The 20,762-nt window shown below is 42.4% G+C and overlaps 2 protein-coding genes across 2 annotated transcripts in view; both read right to left on the minus strand.

Annotated features, from left to right (window-relative positions):
• abi3bpa (ABI family, member 3 (NESH) binding protein a) overlaps window positions 1–19,202 on the minus strand; it is a 189,068-nt gene extending 169,866 nt beyond the window's left edge. The window contains exons 1-2 of the mRNA XM_078232889.1: window positions 19,113–19,202; window positions 17,180–17,269 (exon numbers count right to left, since the gene is read on the minus strand). The gene's annotated coding sequence lies outside the window, so the exon portion shown is untranslated. The remainder of the gene's footprint in view (window positions 1–17,179; window positions 17,270–19,112) is intronic.
• LOC144506076 (uncharacterized) overlaps window positions 276–20,762 on the minus strand; it is a 186,980-nt gene continuing 166,493 nt past the window's right edge. Inside the window, exons 11-15 of the mRNA XM_078231893.1 lie at window positions 19,113–19,202; window positions 17,180–17,269; window positions 15,106–15,183; window positions 5,866–5,979; window positions 276–415 (exon numbers count right to left, since the gene is read on the minus strand). Of these exons, the coding sequence (XP_078088019.1) occupies window positions 276–415; window positions 5,866–5,979; window positions 15,106–15,183; window positions 17,180–17,269; window positions 19,113–19,202 (512 nt within the window). The remainder of the gene's footprint in view (window positions 416–5,865; window positions 5,980–15,105; window positions 15,184–17,179; window positions 17,270–19,112; window positions 19,203–20,762) is intronic.

The following is a 20,762-nucleotide window of genomic DNA, read 5'->3' on the forward strand; positions in this document are numbered from 1 at the left end:
TTATTACATTAAATGGACTATACAGCCAAGCACAGTCTCTAACCTTCATGACAGAAGCACACTTATCAAATCATCCACTCCGGAAGAGATGAAGTGATTGTTGTTTTCCCAATCGAAGGCAAAGAATGGATTCCATACAAGACAATGCATTGACCATCAAATACGCTTCACGCACAAGCAAACCAAATTTTCACTGGAAAAATGTAATATAGCATTTACAGAATGTGCCCTAATATTCTGTCACCATGCAAACCTGAGCATGCACTTTTAATTATTTATTCCATATCTGAGTCCACTCCCAAGACATCAATGTTGTTGGAAGTACCTTTAACGTTATTCTTTTCTATGATAGAACGTTCAGATTCTGGAATTAGACTGAACTCATATGGACTGTCAGAGGCCGGCAGTTCATGGTCTGCAAGGCACAATAAAGAACTAAATTCAAGCCTCTGCCTTGCCTCATGGAAATATGAATGCTGATGTTTGTTATTGAGTTTTTAATCAGACACCATATCAGTGTACTCTCCGTGATGAAATTTACATTAAAGTTCTCTGTTACAAGTACACCACTAGAATTCCTTTCAAGACACAGTGGATATAAAAAACATACGCAATTATAAACTTAATAAAAAACAGTACACTCATCAACTTTGAATATACTTCACACAGGTTAAAAGTATTTGATCAATGATTCTTTAACCAAAATTAATGTTCAACAACGGTCCGCGGAATATATTTCACATAAACTGTGGCTAAACTTTGTCAGATATCCACTCAACAATCAACAAAGCCAATCAACAAAGCTTCAATGATATAATCAAATCCATAAGGTATATGACATATTGACTAATTTGTTCCATGCTCAAGCAACAAAACGGCAACATGCAGTACGCTCATCACATATGTGCAAAACACAAATGCAATAAATGAAGCATTTAGAAATATATCACAACATTTATGATACTTTGGCAACATGCCTTCATCTCAAAGCAGACATGGGGGCAATCTTACCATTGCGCTCCACCAGCCAATGAACAGGTCGAGCCGGTAAGATCGCGAGAGAGCCGAGAAAAAAGGTTCGTACCCAATTTCTCGCCTCTTGCGATCTTACCAGCACCGGATATGCGGCACAATCAGCTTCGCTTTATTTAGATTGAATTTCGATATAATTTAAATGGACTTAGCAAGCCTGGGACTCAATCATCTCCTGTTTTCAAGCTTGTTCTGGACTTAAGAATATTTTTCATAAGATGGCCCCCGCATGGACTGAAATCAGTGAGCACCAAATTGGCTTCTAAAAGGCCTCAATAGGACCAAAGATGAGTAGGCTTCCTGACGCCTCCACTCCACCCCATAAAATTACTGGTTGGGGGCAGGTGGGTAGACAGTGGGGAGGCGACTTGCTGGATTTTACGAGCTCCTTCCCCCTTCAAGGGTAAGGTGGCCCTCAGCCAGACCCCCTCTGCCACCCCCACCGCCCCCCCCCCCCCAACTTCCTGATACCAGGTCCCTCTACCAACTACTACGTTCTGTTTAATGACAGATGTTCCCTTGAGCCCGCACAAGGTTAATTGCCCACTTCAGGGCCTCTGTTGACGGTGGGATGAGAAGGGCATCCATGGGCCTTCCCACCCCAGGCTTAATTGGGGTGGAGGTGGGAAGGTGGTGATCATCCATCACCCACCTGCCTGATTAATTGTCCCCGCAGCATCAAAACCACTATGGGGGAGGGCAAAATATTCCACCTTAAGTCCTCCATTATCACCACTTGATGGCTCAAAACCTTCTAGTTTTTGCATCTTTCTGTAACTTGCCTGCAAATTTGCTCCTCTCTCCTTCTTGCTATTTGGTGGCCTGTGGTATAAATTGTGCCCCAGTTCTAACCAAATAGATCATGTTTTTGACATTGCAACTCCTTCACTCCTTTCTAATATTATGATATTTTAAAAAATCAATGCCATCACTCTCCTCATTTTTTGCTTTGCTTATCTTTCCTGAATACCTGAATATTAAGTTACTTGTTGGGGGGAATTAATACCTATACTAATAATGATAGAGGAAAGTAATAGTCATGGGTCTAATGAGAGGGTTAACAGAGAAAATAACAAAAGCCTACACAATGGGCCCGATTTTACCATTGCGTCGTGCTCACTTTCGGGCGCGAAAACGTGGTAAAGTTGGGCGTGAGGCCATTAACACGATCCGTGCCCACAGCTGCGCAGATGCCCACTTTACCAAGGCCCGAAAATGGCCGCATGCATTTAAATTGAATTAATGAACTGCCCGCCCAACTTTATCAGCATTTCCCCCTTTACCATCGCGTTCGTGCATCCAGATTCGGCGCGAAACAGATATGCTCAGCAAAAGGTCTGTTTCGAGCACTCCAGCTGCTGAAGAGGTAGGTTCAGCGCTTCCAACTCAGGTCGATGGTGGGGGGGAGGGGGGGGGGGGGGGGGGGGGGTCAGATGGATCTCTGGTGGGGGGGGGCGGGAAAGGGGGCCGAGGGTCGCAATCGGTCTGGGTAGCGTGGGGGGGGGGGGGCGAGGGTGGATGAGGGGGACAGTTATGTTGTGAAGGTGGGGGTGATGTCTGTGAGGGCCATCGCTCCCGCTTTTTGCTCCCAGGCCGCTTTAGCTGCTTTTTGCGACCTGGGAGCGACGTGACAGGGCACGATTTTCCATTTTTTTTCTAACTGCACATGCGCAGTCCAGAGCTCCGATCGTTTTAGGCGTGATAAGCCCCGCCCACCACGCAATTCAGACTCGTGATTTTTTTTTCAAGCTAAGTGCGTATGGGAGCACCTGAAAGCAGATTTCCAAGTCGGATCTGAATTGTGCCCAGATTCAGCACTTAGAATGAAAATGGTAAAATCGGGCCCGATGTTTAACTGTGTATAGTAAGCAGCTACTTCCAGACACCTGACCTTTAGATGAGAAAGAGTGAAAGATACTATGCTGGCAGAAGGCCTTTAAATCATGCATTGAAGAAGGGACTGATCCATGTTTTAATATCCAGATACGGTTGGAATGTCTAAAAGATAGGGGAAAACAATACTCAATTGAGGCAAGTAAAAACTTTACGTCAATTGGATATTATAATTTAGCAAATGTAAGGTGATTGTGATTGGTTTTAAAAACTGTACTTTTATATGATGTAGCTTTAATTAATAACTATGATTGGATGGAGATAACTCCTATTACTTTATTGGTATAAGCTAAGTGCACGTAATCGAAGCTGAGACATTCATTGCCTTTGTATTTTTGAATGTTTCACTCTGAATGGTCTGAATGACTTCATTCAGAGTCCAAAGCTATATTCTTTAATAAATCATCTTAAACCACTCTGTCTGGCTACTCGAGGGGAACAATAGTTTCAAATACAACAAGAAAACCTCTGTAACAGCCCCGTAACACTCATCCTCCCCTTCATTAAGCCAGGTTTCAGTTAGTGCTGCTACATCATAGTATCATAATAGCATTTTGTATTTGTAGTTCATCGACCTTATTTCTCACAAACATACACTCCAAATTCATCTGACACCACGTCACATTTTTTCTGTCTGCTCCTTCCAGTCTCGAAACTAATTTTTACCCAGATGTTATTTCTTTATCTCAGTCCGCTAGACACTTCGTTTCACCTCTATAAAGTTTCATTATCATGCTCAATACCTTGCTAAATTAGTTTAAATCTTTCCCCACGTTACTAGTTAACAACCTCATGGTGACATTGTCTCAACATTGTTTAGCCGCAACTCGTCCAGCTTAACCAGATCTTTCCTGCTCCAGAACTAATACCAGTGACACAGGAAGCTAATTATAGGACAACTCTTTTCCTCCCAAAGCCATTGACTTTTATAAGTACCATGAACTTCTTGCTGCTTCTTTGCACCATCTCATAGAATCCCTACAGTGCAGAAGGGAGTCATTCAGCCCATCAGGTCTGCACCGACTCTCTCTGACAAGAGTACCTTACCCACGTCCTTTCCCCCACCCTATCTCTATAATCTCATACATTCTGTATCTCTATAATCTCATACATTAATCATCATACCACGACTAATCCATCTGACCTACACATTTTGGGATACTTAGGGGGAATTTAGCATGTCCAATCCATCGAACCTGCACATCTTTGTAGGAGAAAACTAAAGTACCTGGAAGAAATCTACACAGACACAGGAAGAACATGCAAACTCCACACAGACAGTCACCCAAGGCCGGAATTGATCATGGCCCCCCACAAACATTCCCGGGCCAGCCCTGACCACCCCGTTCAGCAGTGGCGAACCTGCCCCTGCCACATCCAACTCCCCCGCTGACCCCCCACACCCTGGCAGGCAGGCACACCCCCCCCCTCCTCCGCCCCCCCCGAGCAGACCAACAAGCCCTGGAGACAGACCCCCCTGCCAGGAAGCAGACCACCCCCCGCCCGCAGACCACCTCCCCCCCCAGCCTGCACCGATCGCTGGCCTCCCTCCAGCCCAGACCGATCCCCATGCAGAGTGGCAGCGGGACACCCCCAGCCGTACCGATCGCCCCTTAGGCCCTGCCCACAATAGGCCCCACCCCCTTGGCACTGCCCGATGCCCCCCCTTCACTCCGGCTGGATCTCCCACTAGTTTGCCAAACATGAGGAGCTACTCTAAACCCCGTTGGAGTGAAATACTCCTGGCGGGGTGGGAGATGTTATCGGGCCTGGCAAGTTCCGTGTTGGGTTCAATAATGACATTTAAAATAGATTTAAAATACATTTTTAAAAGATCAAAATCACTTACCTCTCTTCCCACTGGTTTCCAGCACAGTCCCAACTGCGCCTGTTCTCTGGCTGTGGGAGATGCGTGTGCGTCGGGAATGCATGCGTGTATCCCACAAAATGGCCAACGATTCTCCCATCCCGACATGCCAAAAAACATGCACGTCGGGATGGGAGAATTGCCCCCGAAATATGCAGCACATTGAACAATTACAACAAAGGTGAAAAAGTCAATGAGATATGCTATGAGATAGAATGCAAGAGCAGGGATGTACTTCTCAGGCTGTATAAGGCTCTGATCAGACCCCATTTGGAGCACTGTGAGCAGTTTTGGGCCCCGTATCTGAGGAAGGATGTGCTGGCCTTGGAAAGGGTCCAGAGGAGGTTCACAAAAATGATCCCTGGAATGAAGAGCTTGTCGTACGAAGAACAGTTGAGGACTCTGGGTCTGTACTCGTTGGATTTTAGAAGGTTGAGGGGGGATCTTATTGAAACTTACAGGATACTATGAGGCCTGTATAGAGTGGAAGTGGAGAGGATGTTTCCACTAGTAGGAAAAACTAGACCTAGAGGGCACAACCACAGGCTAAAGGGACGATTCTTTGAAACAGATGAGGAGGAATTTCTTCAGCCAGAGAGTGGTGAATCTGTGGAACTCTTTGCCGCAGAAGGCTGTGGAGGCCAGATCATTGAGTGTCTTTAAGATAGAGATAGCTAGGTTCTTGATTAATAAGGGGATCAAGGTTATGGGGAAAAGACAGGGGAATGGGGATGAGAAAAATATCAGCCATGATTGAATGGTGGAGGAGACTCAGTGGGCCAAATGGCCTAATTCTGCTCCTATGTCTTATGGTCTTACAGTCTTATGGTTTATGCAGGGCATTGGGCATTTCATATCATTTATGTTGGACATGCAGGATAAGGTGTATTGACTATTAAATACACTTTGCATATAAGTAAGACAAAAGACTTGTTTTAGTGCTGAAGTGTGGCCTATCATCAATGACATGTATCCAAACTAAATTTGTCATGTCAATTAAAATTGAATAAAACTCAAGGACATTTAACAACATGCACTGATAATAACTATTTCCTTCATTCACGAAGTCATACCCAACACTAATATTCTTGGGAGTCCTGTGAATTCCTTTATTCCTATTTTAGGAGTTTCAGACATTGGGATTGGACTGAGTACAAGTAGGATGTCAGAGATCGGCAGCTCATAGTCTGCAAGGTATAACAAAGAATGAAATAGAAACTTCTGTCATCTCTCAATGTTCATAAAATAATTTTCTATGCAGCTCATTTGATTTACTTATTTATATTACAAGAATACAGTTAAAATTCTACTGCGGATACCGTGTACATGCCATACACTACACAATGTAATAAACTTCTTACACGGCTCTATTGAATTTCAATACAATTCATTATACTTCACAGAAGAATGGCTGACATCCGAACTATAAATTTACCTGTTTCTAAACAGAATTTGTTTGTAATAATGGAATGATTCAATTATATCAGAACATTGGTCCTTAACTTCCTAGGAGTGGCAATCAGCATTGGATTGCCACTCTGTACCCACTTACCTACCCCAAATTTCATGTGTGTCTGTAAGTGGGGAGGGTGGGTGAGTGGGTGGGATTTGTGGGGTGGAGGAAATTGGAGGTTAGATTGTGGGGGTGGTCAGACATCAGGTAGTGGGGGCGCACATTAGGAGAAGGGTTGGGGGGGCAGACATCAGAAGTAGGGGTGGGAGTCAGTTTGGGACAGGAGGGATGATCCAGCCAGGTCAGGGGGTTGGGACAGGGTTGCCCAGCAGGGTTGGGGGTCTGGGTTGAGTTGGGGATAAGGGGGTGGGGAAAGTTAGGGGTGGTGGTGTCCATCCAGGTTGGGGTGGGGGTCACGTTGAAGAGTTAAGGGGTGGGGATCTAGCCTGGTCTGGGGGTCAGGTCAGGGATGAGAGGCATGCTCGTGAGTTGGAAGGGTTATCCCATGCAGGTGGGGAGTTGGTAGGTGGGAGGAATCCCATCAGGGGGTTGGGAATACCATGGTGGGGGGGACATGGTTAGTCGAGGGTGAGGGGGGCACAGGGGTGTTGGGAAAGTCCTGTGTGTGGACTGGTTGGATATTTAAAATAGTTACCAGGAGTTAGAAGTGGTTTTATTTCTTCTAACTATTTCTGAATAATTATTAGCATATCACTGGCGAAAGCATCCAAAGTTAGCAACTTAAATCATTTTTTTATGGTTCCCAGGAAACACAATTGGCCCAGGCAAGTTAACCACCAGAAACCTCCAAACTCACCCCTGGCTGGGATTCTCTGGTGCTGCTAAGGTGAATGGAATATTGGCTGAGAATAAAATTCTCCAATTTTGCTGGCAGCGGAGGCAGAGAAAACAAGATCAGAGAATCCTGCCCAATGTTTCTGGACAATTGCTGTGCAAATGCATATCTAGGAATCTCCAACAGGGGTTCCCCATTGCATCTTTGGGGTATCTCCCAAATCCATTGCTTGGGAGCCTGGAAATTATGGCCCAATGTTTAAGTGGCTTGAAAGACAAAACAAGGCCTGGTAATAATTCGGCCAGATTTTGTGTTGAAGTAATGGTGAGACTAACAGTGCTCACCATTATTAAAGTGTAAACTGGACAGCAACATCTGGTGACTGCATAAACACGGAGAAATGCAGGAATCAGAAAGTTGCTGCCTGAGTTGTCTCAATTCTGCAAAAAGCTGCACAATAACAGTATCTTGCTGTGAGACTTAGCATTTAAATGTATGGATTGGCGTGAAGTTATAGTACTTACTGAATAAATTTATACTTGTCCATTCCAGTGCAAGTGTCTTTTTAAATGATGTGATAAATCTTAGTTACTGGTAAAGAATCTCTTGCACTGAAAATAAATGTTTACAAATGTGGAGTCTCATTCATTCAGATTTCAATTATTGAAGAAGATTTCACAAACAAAAACATTTTAATTGTTTTTGTCTCTTAGATTTCTCGCTTAATTCAATCTTTTTCTCCCAGCCTTTATTTTGTTTGCTGTATTGATATGGCATTGAATTGACTGTTCTAACTGACACTTCCTGGCTCAGACTCTGCGCTGCTCAATAATGATTCTTCAATCTGATTGCTTAGGTCCCAGATTTCCTGTAGAATATACATTATTTGAATAGTTGGCTAACATGAACTTCCAATGCAAAAGCACTTGGAAAGTCTATTGCAAGTGTAGCAGGTTAATTGCCAAATTCAGCCCATTATTACTTAGAAGCTGTAGAAGCAGGGTAACTAAAGCTGATGAGATATGCTATTCACTGCCAATAAAGATAACTCAGGCTAGTATAATGTACTAACTATTCAATACAATTCATGCAAAAGGGTTGGAAACTCACTAAGAAATATAGAGAAACAATATTATTTATCTGATACACTTCACATTTGTGTATAAAAGAGTGCATTTCACATAAATGAGCAAAAATGGCATGGCACCTATGACAACTACACTATGCATTAATGTCAGAAATTAGAAGTAATATTGGGTCATGCGAAGTATTTATATAGCCGAGCTTTTAAACTTCCTTAGGTACAAAGTGCATTGGCCAAATAATCCATCAAAAGGCACAGGAAAATCATCATGTATTGTAATTTATGAAAAAGCAATAAGAAGACTCCAGGCAAGATGCTAAATCCTAATCGAAACTCTGTGCAATTGGTTGGTTTTTGAATGAGTTAAAATCATGACCCAAGGCCCAGAATTTCATGGCTGATATGCTCCTCATCCCCATTTTCCTGCCTTCTCCCCATAACCCTTCAACCCATTACCAATCAAAAATCTGTCTAACTCCTCCTTAAATTTACTCACTGTCCCAGCAACCACTGCACTTTGGGGTAGTGAATTCCACAGATTCACAACCCTTTGGGAGAAGTTGTTTATCCTCAACTCTGTTTTAAATTTGCTACCCCTTATCCTAAGACTATGACTCTCATCCTAGAATGCCCCACAAGAGGAAACAACTGCTCCACATCTATACATTTTAACATCTTGTGTACCTCAATTTGATCTCCCCTCATTCTTCTAAATTCCAGAGAGTATAGGCCTAATCTGTTCAATCTCTCTTCATTTGACAAACCCCTCATCTCTGGAATCAATCTAGTGAACCTCCTCTGAACTGCCTCCAATGCCATTACATATTTCCTCAAATAAGGGGATCAAAACTGTGCACAATACTCCAGGTACTTGTTGGAGTTTAGAAGGATGAGGGGGATCTTATTGATCCAAGGCCTTGTACAGTTGAAACAATACTTCCTTACCTTTATATTCTATTCCTTTAGCTTTAGATGCCAACATTTCATTCACCTTCTTTATTATCTGCTGTACCTGCATGCTAATTTTCTGTGATTCTTGAACAAGGACGCCCAGATCCCTCTGCACCGGAGCACCCCAAAGTCTCTCCCCATTTAGATAATCAGTCGCCTTCCCATTTTTCTGACCAAAATGCATGACCTCACACTTAACCACATTAAACTCCATCTGCTACATTTTGGCTCACTCTCCCAACCTATCTATAAACATTTGTAATGTTCTTATTTAGTCATTGCAACTGTCTATTTTTGTGTCATCTGCGAATTTGGCTATAGAGCCTTCTATCCCTGTATCCAAGTCGTTAATATAAATTGTAAATAGTTGGGGCCCAAGGGCCGCACCATCTGTTCTATTCCCTTAATTGTATTCAGAGTATTTTCTAGGCTGAAAATGCACATATTTCTCTTGTAGTTCCCCATGAATCAGACTCAACACTAGGTAGCTATCAGCTACATAGTTCTCTGCACAGTACAGTTTGATCACAAGTTCCTTTCACTTGTATCCAACTGTTATATAACTATCTCAATACTGTTAAACAGTTCAACATTTTATTAGCCCTGTTGATTGTTGCTATTTTGTGCTTGGAGCGTTAGCTGAGTCTCATCTCAGTGATAACACAGTCATGCACTACATTTATCAATTGTGACTCTATATCACTTACATTTTACCAATTCATATTTAATTGATTAAGGTCGCTGATGAATAAACTTTCCTATCCTCAGTTTTATTATTTTGCTGTAGAACAAATCATCCTCGTTCTGGTGTTGATCTGATGCCTTGCAGCATACCTCTTACATTCACTTAGAATTTATTTTTTGCATTGGAGACGTCTAAGCAAAATAGTTCATTACGTATTTTCCTCCTACAGAATCAACATCATTTACCTCCCAGTTGTCCCTTACATGTATGACTAAATCTCGTCTGTTATTGATCATTTTTTCCATTTTGAACACTCAACACTCCCAATTTTTGCGTTTATTTTATCACTGTAATTAGAAATGTTACTAACATTCCCATGACATTTTAATGCCCCACTATCAGCACTACCTTCAATTCTGTCATCTTATTTTCAATCCTCCCAATGTCCATATAAAAATATATTGTTGCAAATTTTTTTCCTCTCGTGGTCTCCAGCACCTGCTCTCTTTCTGGTCTGTAGTAATTGTGTTTTACTGATATTTTATGCCCATGGCCACTTGTTGGCTACTTTGGGCAAACATAGGTCAACACAGGCATTAGACAAATATGTTAAGCATTCTAACATGATCCTAGTAACCCGATATGGATACCAACATTTGAAACATAGCACAAGACCAGATAAGCTTAATCGTTTATGGTTTTTTTCCCATATTCTTAAGCGGCAAGAACAAATTACATCATCAAATAAAAGCTATGTACAATTTGCTTGTATTGATTTTTAAAATTACCTGTGATTTGCTGCTGGCCCTTAACATCAACATCAGCAATGAATTGCTTAATGGTGATACCTCATGTTCTAACATGTAACATTCTAACATTGAAAAAAATGAAAATATTTATTTCATTGAGAAAATTAGCTAAACATTGTAATTATAACAGAAGGGATCATGTAGTATGTGGCACAGCCAAATGTGTTTCACTATTCAAAACAAATTTCAAGGAAATAAGTGAGCATTTATTGTGTATTGTCTAAGTAGCAAAAATAAAAGATTACTAGGTTTAGGGGGTTTATCAAGCCAATGACTGACTAAAATTAGGATTTCTTCCAATAAACCTATATTCTAACTTCCACTTTTTAAAATTTAATTCATGGAATGTGGGTGTACTGGCTGGGCCAGCATTTATTACCCATCACTAATTGCCCTTGAACTAAGTGGCTTGAGGGGCCATTTCAGAGAGCATTTAAGAGTTGCGGTGGCTCTGGAGTCACATATAGGCCAGACCAGGATGGCAGATTTCCTTCCCTAAAGGAAGGAAGAAATAGTGATTTTTTGTCAATCAACAATGGTTTCATGGTCATCACCAGACTTTTAATTCCAGATTTTTATTGAATTCAACTTCCAGCATTTGCAATGGTGGGTTTCGAATCTGAGTCCCCAGAATTATTCTCTGGATTATTAGTCTGGTCTCTGGATTATTAGTCCAGCGACAATAACACTGCACCACTGCCTCCCCACGGCACATAAATATACCATATGGTCTAATAATCATGCCACTCATCCAATGAATCAACACTATTGATAAGATTGGTATCCTATCTGTACTCATTAAATTGATCTTTCTCTAACTATGACTGGAACACTACATTCTGCACCCTCTCTTTTCCTTCTTTATGAATGATATGCTTTGTTTGTATAGTGTGCAAGAAACAATACTTTTCACCATTTACTAATACCTGTGATAACCATAAATCAAATCAAATCAAATTGAAAGAATGTCTTGAAAGTTTTTTATTGCAGTTGCTCAATGTTTCAAGTTCTATAATGGTTGGTCTAGATTTTAATCTGAGTAATATTTTTCCTACCTAAGTCAATGTTCAAGGTTTTCTTAAGATGCTCTTCCAGGGCTCTGGACATTTTGGGAAGTTTACACTTCGAGATGTTATCCTAGATTAGGCTTGTCCAAGGCCCAGCCTGCGGGCCGGATACAGCCAGTGATGCAATTTCATGCGGCTTGCCACGTTGTTGTCATGTAAGCAACTGTCTAATTCCAAATCTTCCCTGACAGAATTGTTTGGAGCTGGCAGGCTGGAAGAATGGGGTGGTGACATTGGAGTGAGTAAACAGGGGTTGGGGGGGGGGGGGGGGGGTGCACTGTGGGTATGGGGGCACCTCAGCTTTGGAGCCAGGCATGATCGTGGCCTCGACAGTGTGGGAGCAGTGTGGGAGCGTGTGTGTCTGTATGTGTGTCTGTGTGTGTGTTGATGTGAGAGTATGTGGGAGTGAGTGACTCATAAATGTGTAGGACTGAGTGAGTGAGTGTGCGCCTGTGTGGGAATGAATGAGTGAGTGAGTGAATGAGTGAGTCAGAATGAGAGTTGATGACTCAGTGGTTGTGCAGAGTTGAGTGCGAGAGTCTGAATGAGTGGGGGTGAGTATGAGTCTGCCTTACACCCACTCTCAGGTTTTTAATTCATTCTCACCACCACACATCAACCCGTACACATGCACCCAGTTACAGTTACCCACCCACATACACTAACCCTCTCATACTCTGGATATCTTTATTACTTAATTTTCTTTAACTTAACAATTCATTGCTGTACTTTTGATCAGCAATTGTTTATTTCCTTAAAACCCCAGCTATTTTTCTGAAATTCAGTTTACTGTTGTGCTAAACTTTATCTTTCCAAAATTTGCTCATCAGTTTCTGGATGGCATGGTGGCACAGTGGTTAGTACTGCTGCCTCACAGCGGCAGGGACCCAGGTTCGATTCCTGGCTTGGGTCACTGTCTGGGTGGAGTTTGCACATTCTCCCAGTGTCTGCGTGAGTTTCCTCTGGGTGCCCTGGTTTCCTCCCACAGCCCAAAGGATGGTGAATTGGCCATGCTAAATTCTCCCTCAGTGTACCCGAACAGGTGCCAGAGTGTGGTGACTAGGCGATTTTCACAGTAACTTAATTACAGTGCAAACGTAAGCCTACTTGTGACTAATAAATAAACTTTAACTTTGGACTGTGAAGAATATGCAAATACGGCCCCTAAGTGAAAAGGCTGGACAAGCCTGTCCTAGATTAGCACCCCCTATTTTTATACCAAAATTGAAAATTTCTCTCATGCACTTCAGGATTCCGGATAATGCCCAACATTTGATCCCTAGGTGACGACAAATCCACATTTTCAAATCTCTACCATGTTCCAGCTACAGGGCAGTATCATTTCCCAACAAGTCCTGTACAACCACAGCACTCTACTTTCCTCAATTGTCACTCCTAACCCTAACCCAACTAACAGTTTCCAAGCTAAAATTTTATGAAAAAGAAATCCATGACCATTTTTAGGGATATATGAACTAATATATGAAATAAAATGACTAGTCAAATAATTCTCAGGTGGAAAAACTTTTCAGAGATGAATCTAAAAAAAAAGTGCCTCTTGGTGTTTAAAGTGAAAATATCAGCAATTATTCTAAGTTTCAAAATTTGGAATTTAATCTGTCCCATTAAGAAACTAGCATTACACATGTGAAGTTGTTACTGTGGCTATTCAGGAGAAGCACAGTGCTGATTTTAAATGTAGAGCACCCAAATTGTTGGGCCGAAGGGCCTTTTCTGCGCTGTACAACTCTATGAGCCCGCTTTTACCACTGCGTCGTGCCCAAAACTTGGTAAAATCGGGCATGAGGCTATTTATTGTGATCCGCACCCACATCCGCGCAGATGCCCACTTTACCAAGGCCCGAAAATGGCCGCAATCCAAATCGCGCCTGAAACAGGCGCAACGGCGATTTAAATGCATTTGCATGCATTTATATTGAATTAATAGGCTGCCCACCCAACTTTACCTGCATTTCCCTCTTTACCATCGCATTCACCCGTCCAGATTCAGCACGAAACAGACATGCTCGGCAAAGGTCTGTTTTGGGCGCTCCAGCTTCTGAAGAGGTACGTTCAGAGCTTCCAGTGGCTCTCTAACTCAGATCAGTGCGTGTGGGGGAAGTGGGGGGGGGGGGGGGGGGGGGGGGGGGGGGCGAGCCAGGTCATTCTCTGGTGAGGGGGCAGGGAGGAGGGAGGCCAGATGGTTCACTGGTGGGGGGAGGGAGGAGGGAGGCCCAATCATTCTCTGGGGGGGGGGGGGGGGGGGTGATCATTCTCTGGTGTGGGTGGAGAGGGGGTGGGGGAGGGAGGAGGGAGGCCAGATCATTCTCTGGTGGGGAATGAGGAGGAGGGAGGCAAGATGGATCTCTGGTGGGGTGGGAGGAAGCGGGGGGGGGCGGGGGAACCGCTGCCACTCTGCGAGCGATCGATGGGGGGGGGGAACTGGGGGACTTCTGCCACTCTGCAGGCGATTGGTGGGGGGGGGAAGGGGGTCATGATTGGTCTGGGTAGCTGGGGGGGTGGGTGGATAAGGGGGACAGTTATGTTGTGAGGGTGGGGCGATGTTGGTGGGGGCCATCATTCCCGCTTTTCACTCCTGAGAGTGCTTTATCCGCTTTTTGCGGCCCGAGAGCAATGTGGCGGACGTGTTTTTTCAAAAATGTTTTTTCACTGTGCATGCGCAATTCAAAGCTCCGATTGGAACAGCAGTGTTTCGGGTGCGATAAGCCCCGCCCTCAGCGTGATTCAGACTCGCGATTTTTTTTAAATGTTGAGTGGGTATGGGGACGCCTGAGAACAGGTATTCAAGTCGGATCTGAATTACGCCCAGATTCAGCACTTAGAATCAAAATGGTAAAATCGAGCCCAATGATTCTAAACTTCAGTCATCTCTATTTAACCAGGTTTCTGGTTTCAAAATCTAAAGGGACAGAGTGAGCATTGGACCCAAATAAATATGCTGAAACAAACTGATTAAATCCCAGCTGCAATAGTTAGTAACCAAGCAATGTGCTTCATGCAAATGAACAATACTTCGCACAGCGAGAACGCAGTATGTCGAGCACTCAAGTACCGTAATTAAAAGGAAAGGGTGCCCGATACGTCCAGCAAAGAAACAGTAGACTAATATTGTAAAGCAAACTTTTCAAACACATCTTAATTTAGATATAGTGTAAAATGAAATTAACTGTAATTGTCATGCTATACGGATCTTGCACGTGGCCAATCATATGAACCAAGCAATTTGCTTTGCGAAAGAATTGGATTTGCATCTCTTGTGAAATGACGGCTAGAAGGTACAATTCGGTTCATTGTGGAGCATTCTACTTTGTCAGAATATAGAAACCTTATAATGGGTGATGTGGATGACAAGTGAATATGTGCATAACAAACAGAATGTACTCTGAAGTGCATATGATGACTAGAATGAGCAACTGCATGTCATGCTTTAGCTATTGTTAAAACTACCTGTAAATTTCTGCTTGTCCACAGCGTTAAATTCAGAAGTGAAGATAAATGAACTTTTGGAAGAAGGTATCTCAAACTCTGCAATGCATCAAGTAACAAATAGAGCTCTGTGATTGAAATTATTCATTGACTATTGCACCTGTGGTAGAACACAACAGTCTGGACACTTGTGTTCAACAACACAATGAGAACTCATCAAAGACATTGGAACAATGCCTATCTTTTAACTGAATAATATATTTTACTCCATGCCAATGTGACCTCTTCCCTATAGTTCTTTTTCCAAACCACGCACTTGAAGCAGTGCACTGAAAAGACACCACAGTGTTAAGTTCAACATAATTCAAAATATGCCATTCACAGTAACAAATTCAAAAAAAAATGTAGCATATTAAATTGACTAACATGCAATGGTTGAAGCAATGAAGAATCGTGCCCTTTGTCATGAATCAAATTTGGAACCACCATTATACTCAGAGCAATCTATCTAGCTATGATTTTCAGTCAAAATATGGATTCAAATGGGCTAAAGAAAGTTAAAGGAAGCATGCAGCTGAAGATTTTGGACAAAGATAAAACCTGGAAAAAGAATGAAGATCTGCACCGTATATACTGACCAGAGAAAGAGAATGGTTCAATGCACCAGAGAATAGAGAGGGAACATTAATAACTACTACTATTGAGCATTCAGCTTTTCTGGCTATTTTGTCTCTCATGCTTTCCCCCACTTATTCTTTTGTAGTTAAATGGTATGTACGCTCTCATAGGCTAAGGGTACATAAAGAATCACAAGGTAGGCTTGGTAACTTGAACAATGGGAGCTCTTCATTAGAGGTTTTGTACTGTTCCACAGTCAAATCTCAGACCACCCATCTGGATCTCACAATGTGAGGAGCTAATTGCACAGGGGTCACATGACCTGCACTCTTAAAGGGGCAGTCCACACCCCAAATCCCAACATACTATATATATATATCACATTAAAGACCTCCAATTGCTTGTTTCTTTTAACATTGGAAATATCCAAAACAACGGAACTGATTATTCTTAAACATATCTTCAAGCAATGTGGCTTTACAAAATTATCCTAACTTATTACTCTGTACTACTGTATGTTGACCGACTTTTGTACTTGAAGAAGATACTTGAAGAATATGTGACAATTCTGTTTTTCAAGGGCAGGAACGTGTAAAGACAAATTATACCAACAAGTGTCTGTGCTGCATTCCGATGATGCACATGTCGGGGGAGACAGCAGTGGAGGCCATTTCACAAATCGGCGCGGATGTGATTTCAATATTTAAATTGCGATTTGTATCCTGTTAGTGGGCCCGGGACAGGCGGCCGAGCCCGCTGGAAGAAAGAGAGGTCATGGAGGCCTCCCAGGAGGTTGGGGATAAGCGGGGGACATCCCCGGTTAGTGCCAGCCTGGCAGTGCCAACTTGGCCCCCTTGCACTGCCCAAGGGGCAAACTCGCAATGCCAAAGGGGCACCTTGACACTGCCGACCGGGCACCGGGGAATTTTAAGGAAGTGGAAACAGAGGGCGTAGGGCCAATCTGTGGGGGTGGGGGGCTCCTGTGCCACTTTGGAGTTGTACCTTTGGGAGAGGGAGGGAGGAGGTGATCGGGGGATGGTCATACGGTTGGGGGAGATCGGGGCTTCCGGGGAGGGGGTGGTTGGGGCTGCTGGGGTGGAGGGGGGCAGTCGGAAGGCCAGCGATAGAGGGTTGCGGGGCTGGCCAGCAATCGGGAGACGGGCAATGCAGGGCCAGTGCACATGCACCGATCTCGGCGCTGACAGATCAGCGCATGCGCAGTGGCCCGCTCAGCGTCATGCTGCCAGCTCTGCAGTGGGAATAGGCCCACCCACAGATTTTCTGAATGAATCATGCTGGGGCACTCTGCAGTGCTCAGAGTGTGGGATATTCATTCTCAAAATGCCGCTAAAAAAAACAGCAGGAGTTACTCCTGTTTTCATGTGAATTGAAGACTTAGAATGTTTTTGGGAGAATCCCAGCCTTCATCTGTAAATAAAGTGCACATTCATGCTATATCATTTCTATATATTACTACCTGAAATCTGCTTCCTTTGCGTAGAATCAAATTCATCAATTTTATTTGATGTGGTAAGAAATGTATCGACAGTGGGCTGAACCACAGGTTCTGTAATTTCGTTAGAGAAAATGAAAAACAAATTTTATCATAAGAACACATAAAAAAGTTAGAGCAGGAGTAGACCATCTGGCTGTTTGAGTCGGTCGCTCCCTTCAATCAGATCAGAGCTGAATGTCTACCCCAAACCAATTTGCTGCCCTATCCCCTTAGCCCTTTATTCATTTGGTCTCCAAAAGTCTATTGAATGCAGTCTTGAATATACTCAATGACTGAGCATCATCAACCTTCTGGCATACAGAATTCTAAAGAATCACCACTCAGTCAAGAAATTTCTCTTCATTTCAGTCCTAAATGGCAGAGTTCTTATCCTAAGACTAAGAGATTCCCTGCACATAGCTCTCATCGCCCTAGTCAAAGAGCAATGTCTCCATACACATTAATGTAGGAGTTGGAGGAGCATCCATCTCTGCTCCTTCAGGATGTCCTTTACCTAGGAGGGATGGAGTGGGGATACCATGTCTTGATGGAGACCAGGTGAAGGACTTAGCACTGGCCTGCTGGCTCAGAGATGAAGGGAAACCTGTAAAAGAAGTGCTAACTAAATTTATCACTTCAATTTATTCACAGGCAACCTGACTTGGTAATGTCTTCATCTACAGAAGGAGATGGAGGGCCCATTGCTGGCTGGCATAGGGCCTTGAGTTGCAAGGCCTGAGTGGCAGGAGGTCTATATGGTCAACAGGTTGCCGAACACTGCATGGCGAGTACTGGCCTGACCATGGGTATATTGCTGGAAGTGCTCTTGTCTACAGTTCAGCAAAAGGCAAGATCATGTCCCTGGATGTGGTTGCTCACATCTCCCAGCTTTTCCCGTATGAGCTTTGGCTGCAAGTGTCCCAGAGGAGTAATGTGGAGCTCCTGGCCTGCAGTGAATGAATGTCTATCTGGGTTCCCTTTAAATATGGTGCCAGGACCTTCAACCCCATGAAGAGACGGCGGGGCAGGTGACTTCCTGCCCACTCCACTGCAAAATTTGCTGAGCTCCTCACTCATGCATAATTAATGGCAGAAATGCAGAAGATTGCACATGTTTACCCCCACTACTTCCCAGTGGGAATCATGCCCATTTTCTTGACCGCCATGGCACTTAGCCTCCAGAATGGGAGATTCTGCCCAGTATTTTATTCACTGTATATAGCAACTGATATGAAAGAAGTCACTTGGTGTCAATACTAACTCAATGCTTAAGAAAATCTGAATATATTTTAAGGAGGTGTTCTGTTAACAAAGATATTACATTAATTTACAGTATGCCAAGTAAATTTTATAACTAAGTTGAGCTCAGTTACTAAGTTAAAGAAACTTAATTCCTCCTATTGTTCAATAATTAGATGGCACATTACAAAATTAAATTCTCACCACACAAACCTTTTGGTCACTCAATATAATCTAAACAAATAAATTGACCAGCAGAAAATGAAATAAACTGGCACACAAAATGAGCTAAAAAAGGTACAGATTTACAAAACAATCACCCAAGAGAAGGACACAACACACATTAACTTCAAGAAAATTTAAGCAATACAAGCAATAGGAAGGCAAGAAAAGATGAGAAATACTTTCACTGGCTAAAGTGTGTACTTCATGAAACATACTGAAGAAATGAATAATACAAATGTAATCACTAAAATGGAAGGATTGATGAGGACAAAATGAGACAAATAAAAAATTAGTCAACAGTGGATGGACACCTTCAAAGTTCATGTGTTCAAATGTAGCTGGGATACTTAAACCAGAAAAGAATATGTTGACCCATCAAAACATCCACCAAGGTAAATTATGTTTTCTACTGTCGAGCTCACAACTATGTTACACCCTTAACTACAACTACCTGTGGATTCTTGCTTCTCCGTGGCACGAGGTTCAGACGTTGTATGTAAAGTGATAATATTTGAGATGATGGAGGGTAGTGCACCGTATTCTGCAATGTATTTTGGAAAATGAAATTAGTTTTGTGGCTGTGTGTAATAAATGACATTAGCTATAATAAAACAAATTTATACTTCCCACTTTCAACAAAGCTGATTAATTTTTCTGAAGAGGAAACAGATGCCACAGAAGAGTCTATAAAAACTAGTCAATCATAAAATCTAACTAAAGGGCATCCTTGACAAAACCATCATTGTTTGGCTTCCAAAAACATACAATACAATGATTGAATGATGTGCCTTTTATACAAGAATTCAAATTAAATTCAAAACAGGATCTGATTCTGATAAGTTTTGAAAACATTATAACAAATTTGTTTTTAATGTAAATATAATTTAAACGCAAGATTTTTACTTCTGTTGAAGTAACCTTATTTAGTTTTTGTGTTTCTGGACATGACTGGATAAAGCATTTGTACTGAAACTCCAAACTTTGACAGTTGTGAACATATTCTAATGGCTATTCCAACAATGAAGAGCTTTCACTGCAAGATGATGAGAAAACAATTACAGAAACTGCTCATGATGCATGATGCTACTTTTTGGAAAGAAATAATTCAAACTAAATGTTCATTTGTGGCTACTAGAGCAAAACAACCAACATTTTTGCAACTGATATTATAATAGGAAAACATGCTATTGTTGTCTCAAAGATGCGACAAAAAAGCATCTTTTGAAAAGTATTATTGCATATTTTCCCAATAGCAAAATTAATGTGTGATTTAATTTTAATATAGAAGTTGATATATTTAGCTTTGTGTCAATGAAAGTAATCAAAATAATTAAATAAAACCCTCAAGTTTGCTGCTTTTACCAAAATTATGCGCTTGTTCCAGCTTCCTCTAACAGTCGCAAAAAATAGAGGGTACTTTCCAGGCCCCCACAGTCTGCTTTCTGGTGCCAGATGTGGCTCGCCATTGGCCACCAATGGGATCTTCCGGTCCCACCAAGGTCTGTGGCATTCTGTGTAGTTTGCCTGTCCTGTTGCTGGGGAAACTGTGGGGGCAGATGAGGGGGGTTACCTTCAACAGGACTGGAAGATCCTGCCAGCAAGAAGGGCTGGAAACCTTGCTCAATGTTGTACATGTCATCATTAATTTAATCTAATGCAATGCCAAGGAATACACTCTAGGCTTTTATAATTCATTTCCTGTGACATGAAGATACAAAACATACAATGGGAACCAAGTCCTTAAGTAGACTAATATCTTTCAAATTCCACAGCAGGACTCCACGTAGGATCTGCTAAGTTTCTCTCCGTGGAAGAGTTCTTCCTGAACTGGCATTCCAGGTCTTTCTCAACAAGCAAGTTAGAGCTCTGAGTCACCAAAGCATGTCTCTCAATAGATTTCTTCGAACAATCAATGCAATCTACCTAATCAATGCTTGCAGCATTCACTGGAATGGTCAATGGTCCATTCACTCAGGATGACACTGCTACTTATTTTCACTGCAAGGTTCTCATTAATCTCACTGCCTCTACCCACACTGAATGTGCCAAGATGATCTTTTTCAAAGATACATATTATAGGTATGAACTTAAAAATAGAATT

This window comes from Mustelus asterias, chromosome 17 (assembly GCF_964213995.1).
Source record: "Mustelus asterias chromosome 17, sMusAst1.hap1.1, whole genome shotgun sequence".
Classification (NCBI taxonomy): Eukaryota; Metazoa; Chordata; class Chondrichthyes; order Carcharhiniformes; family Triakidae; genus Mustelus; species Mustelus asterias.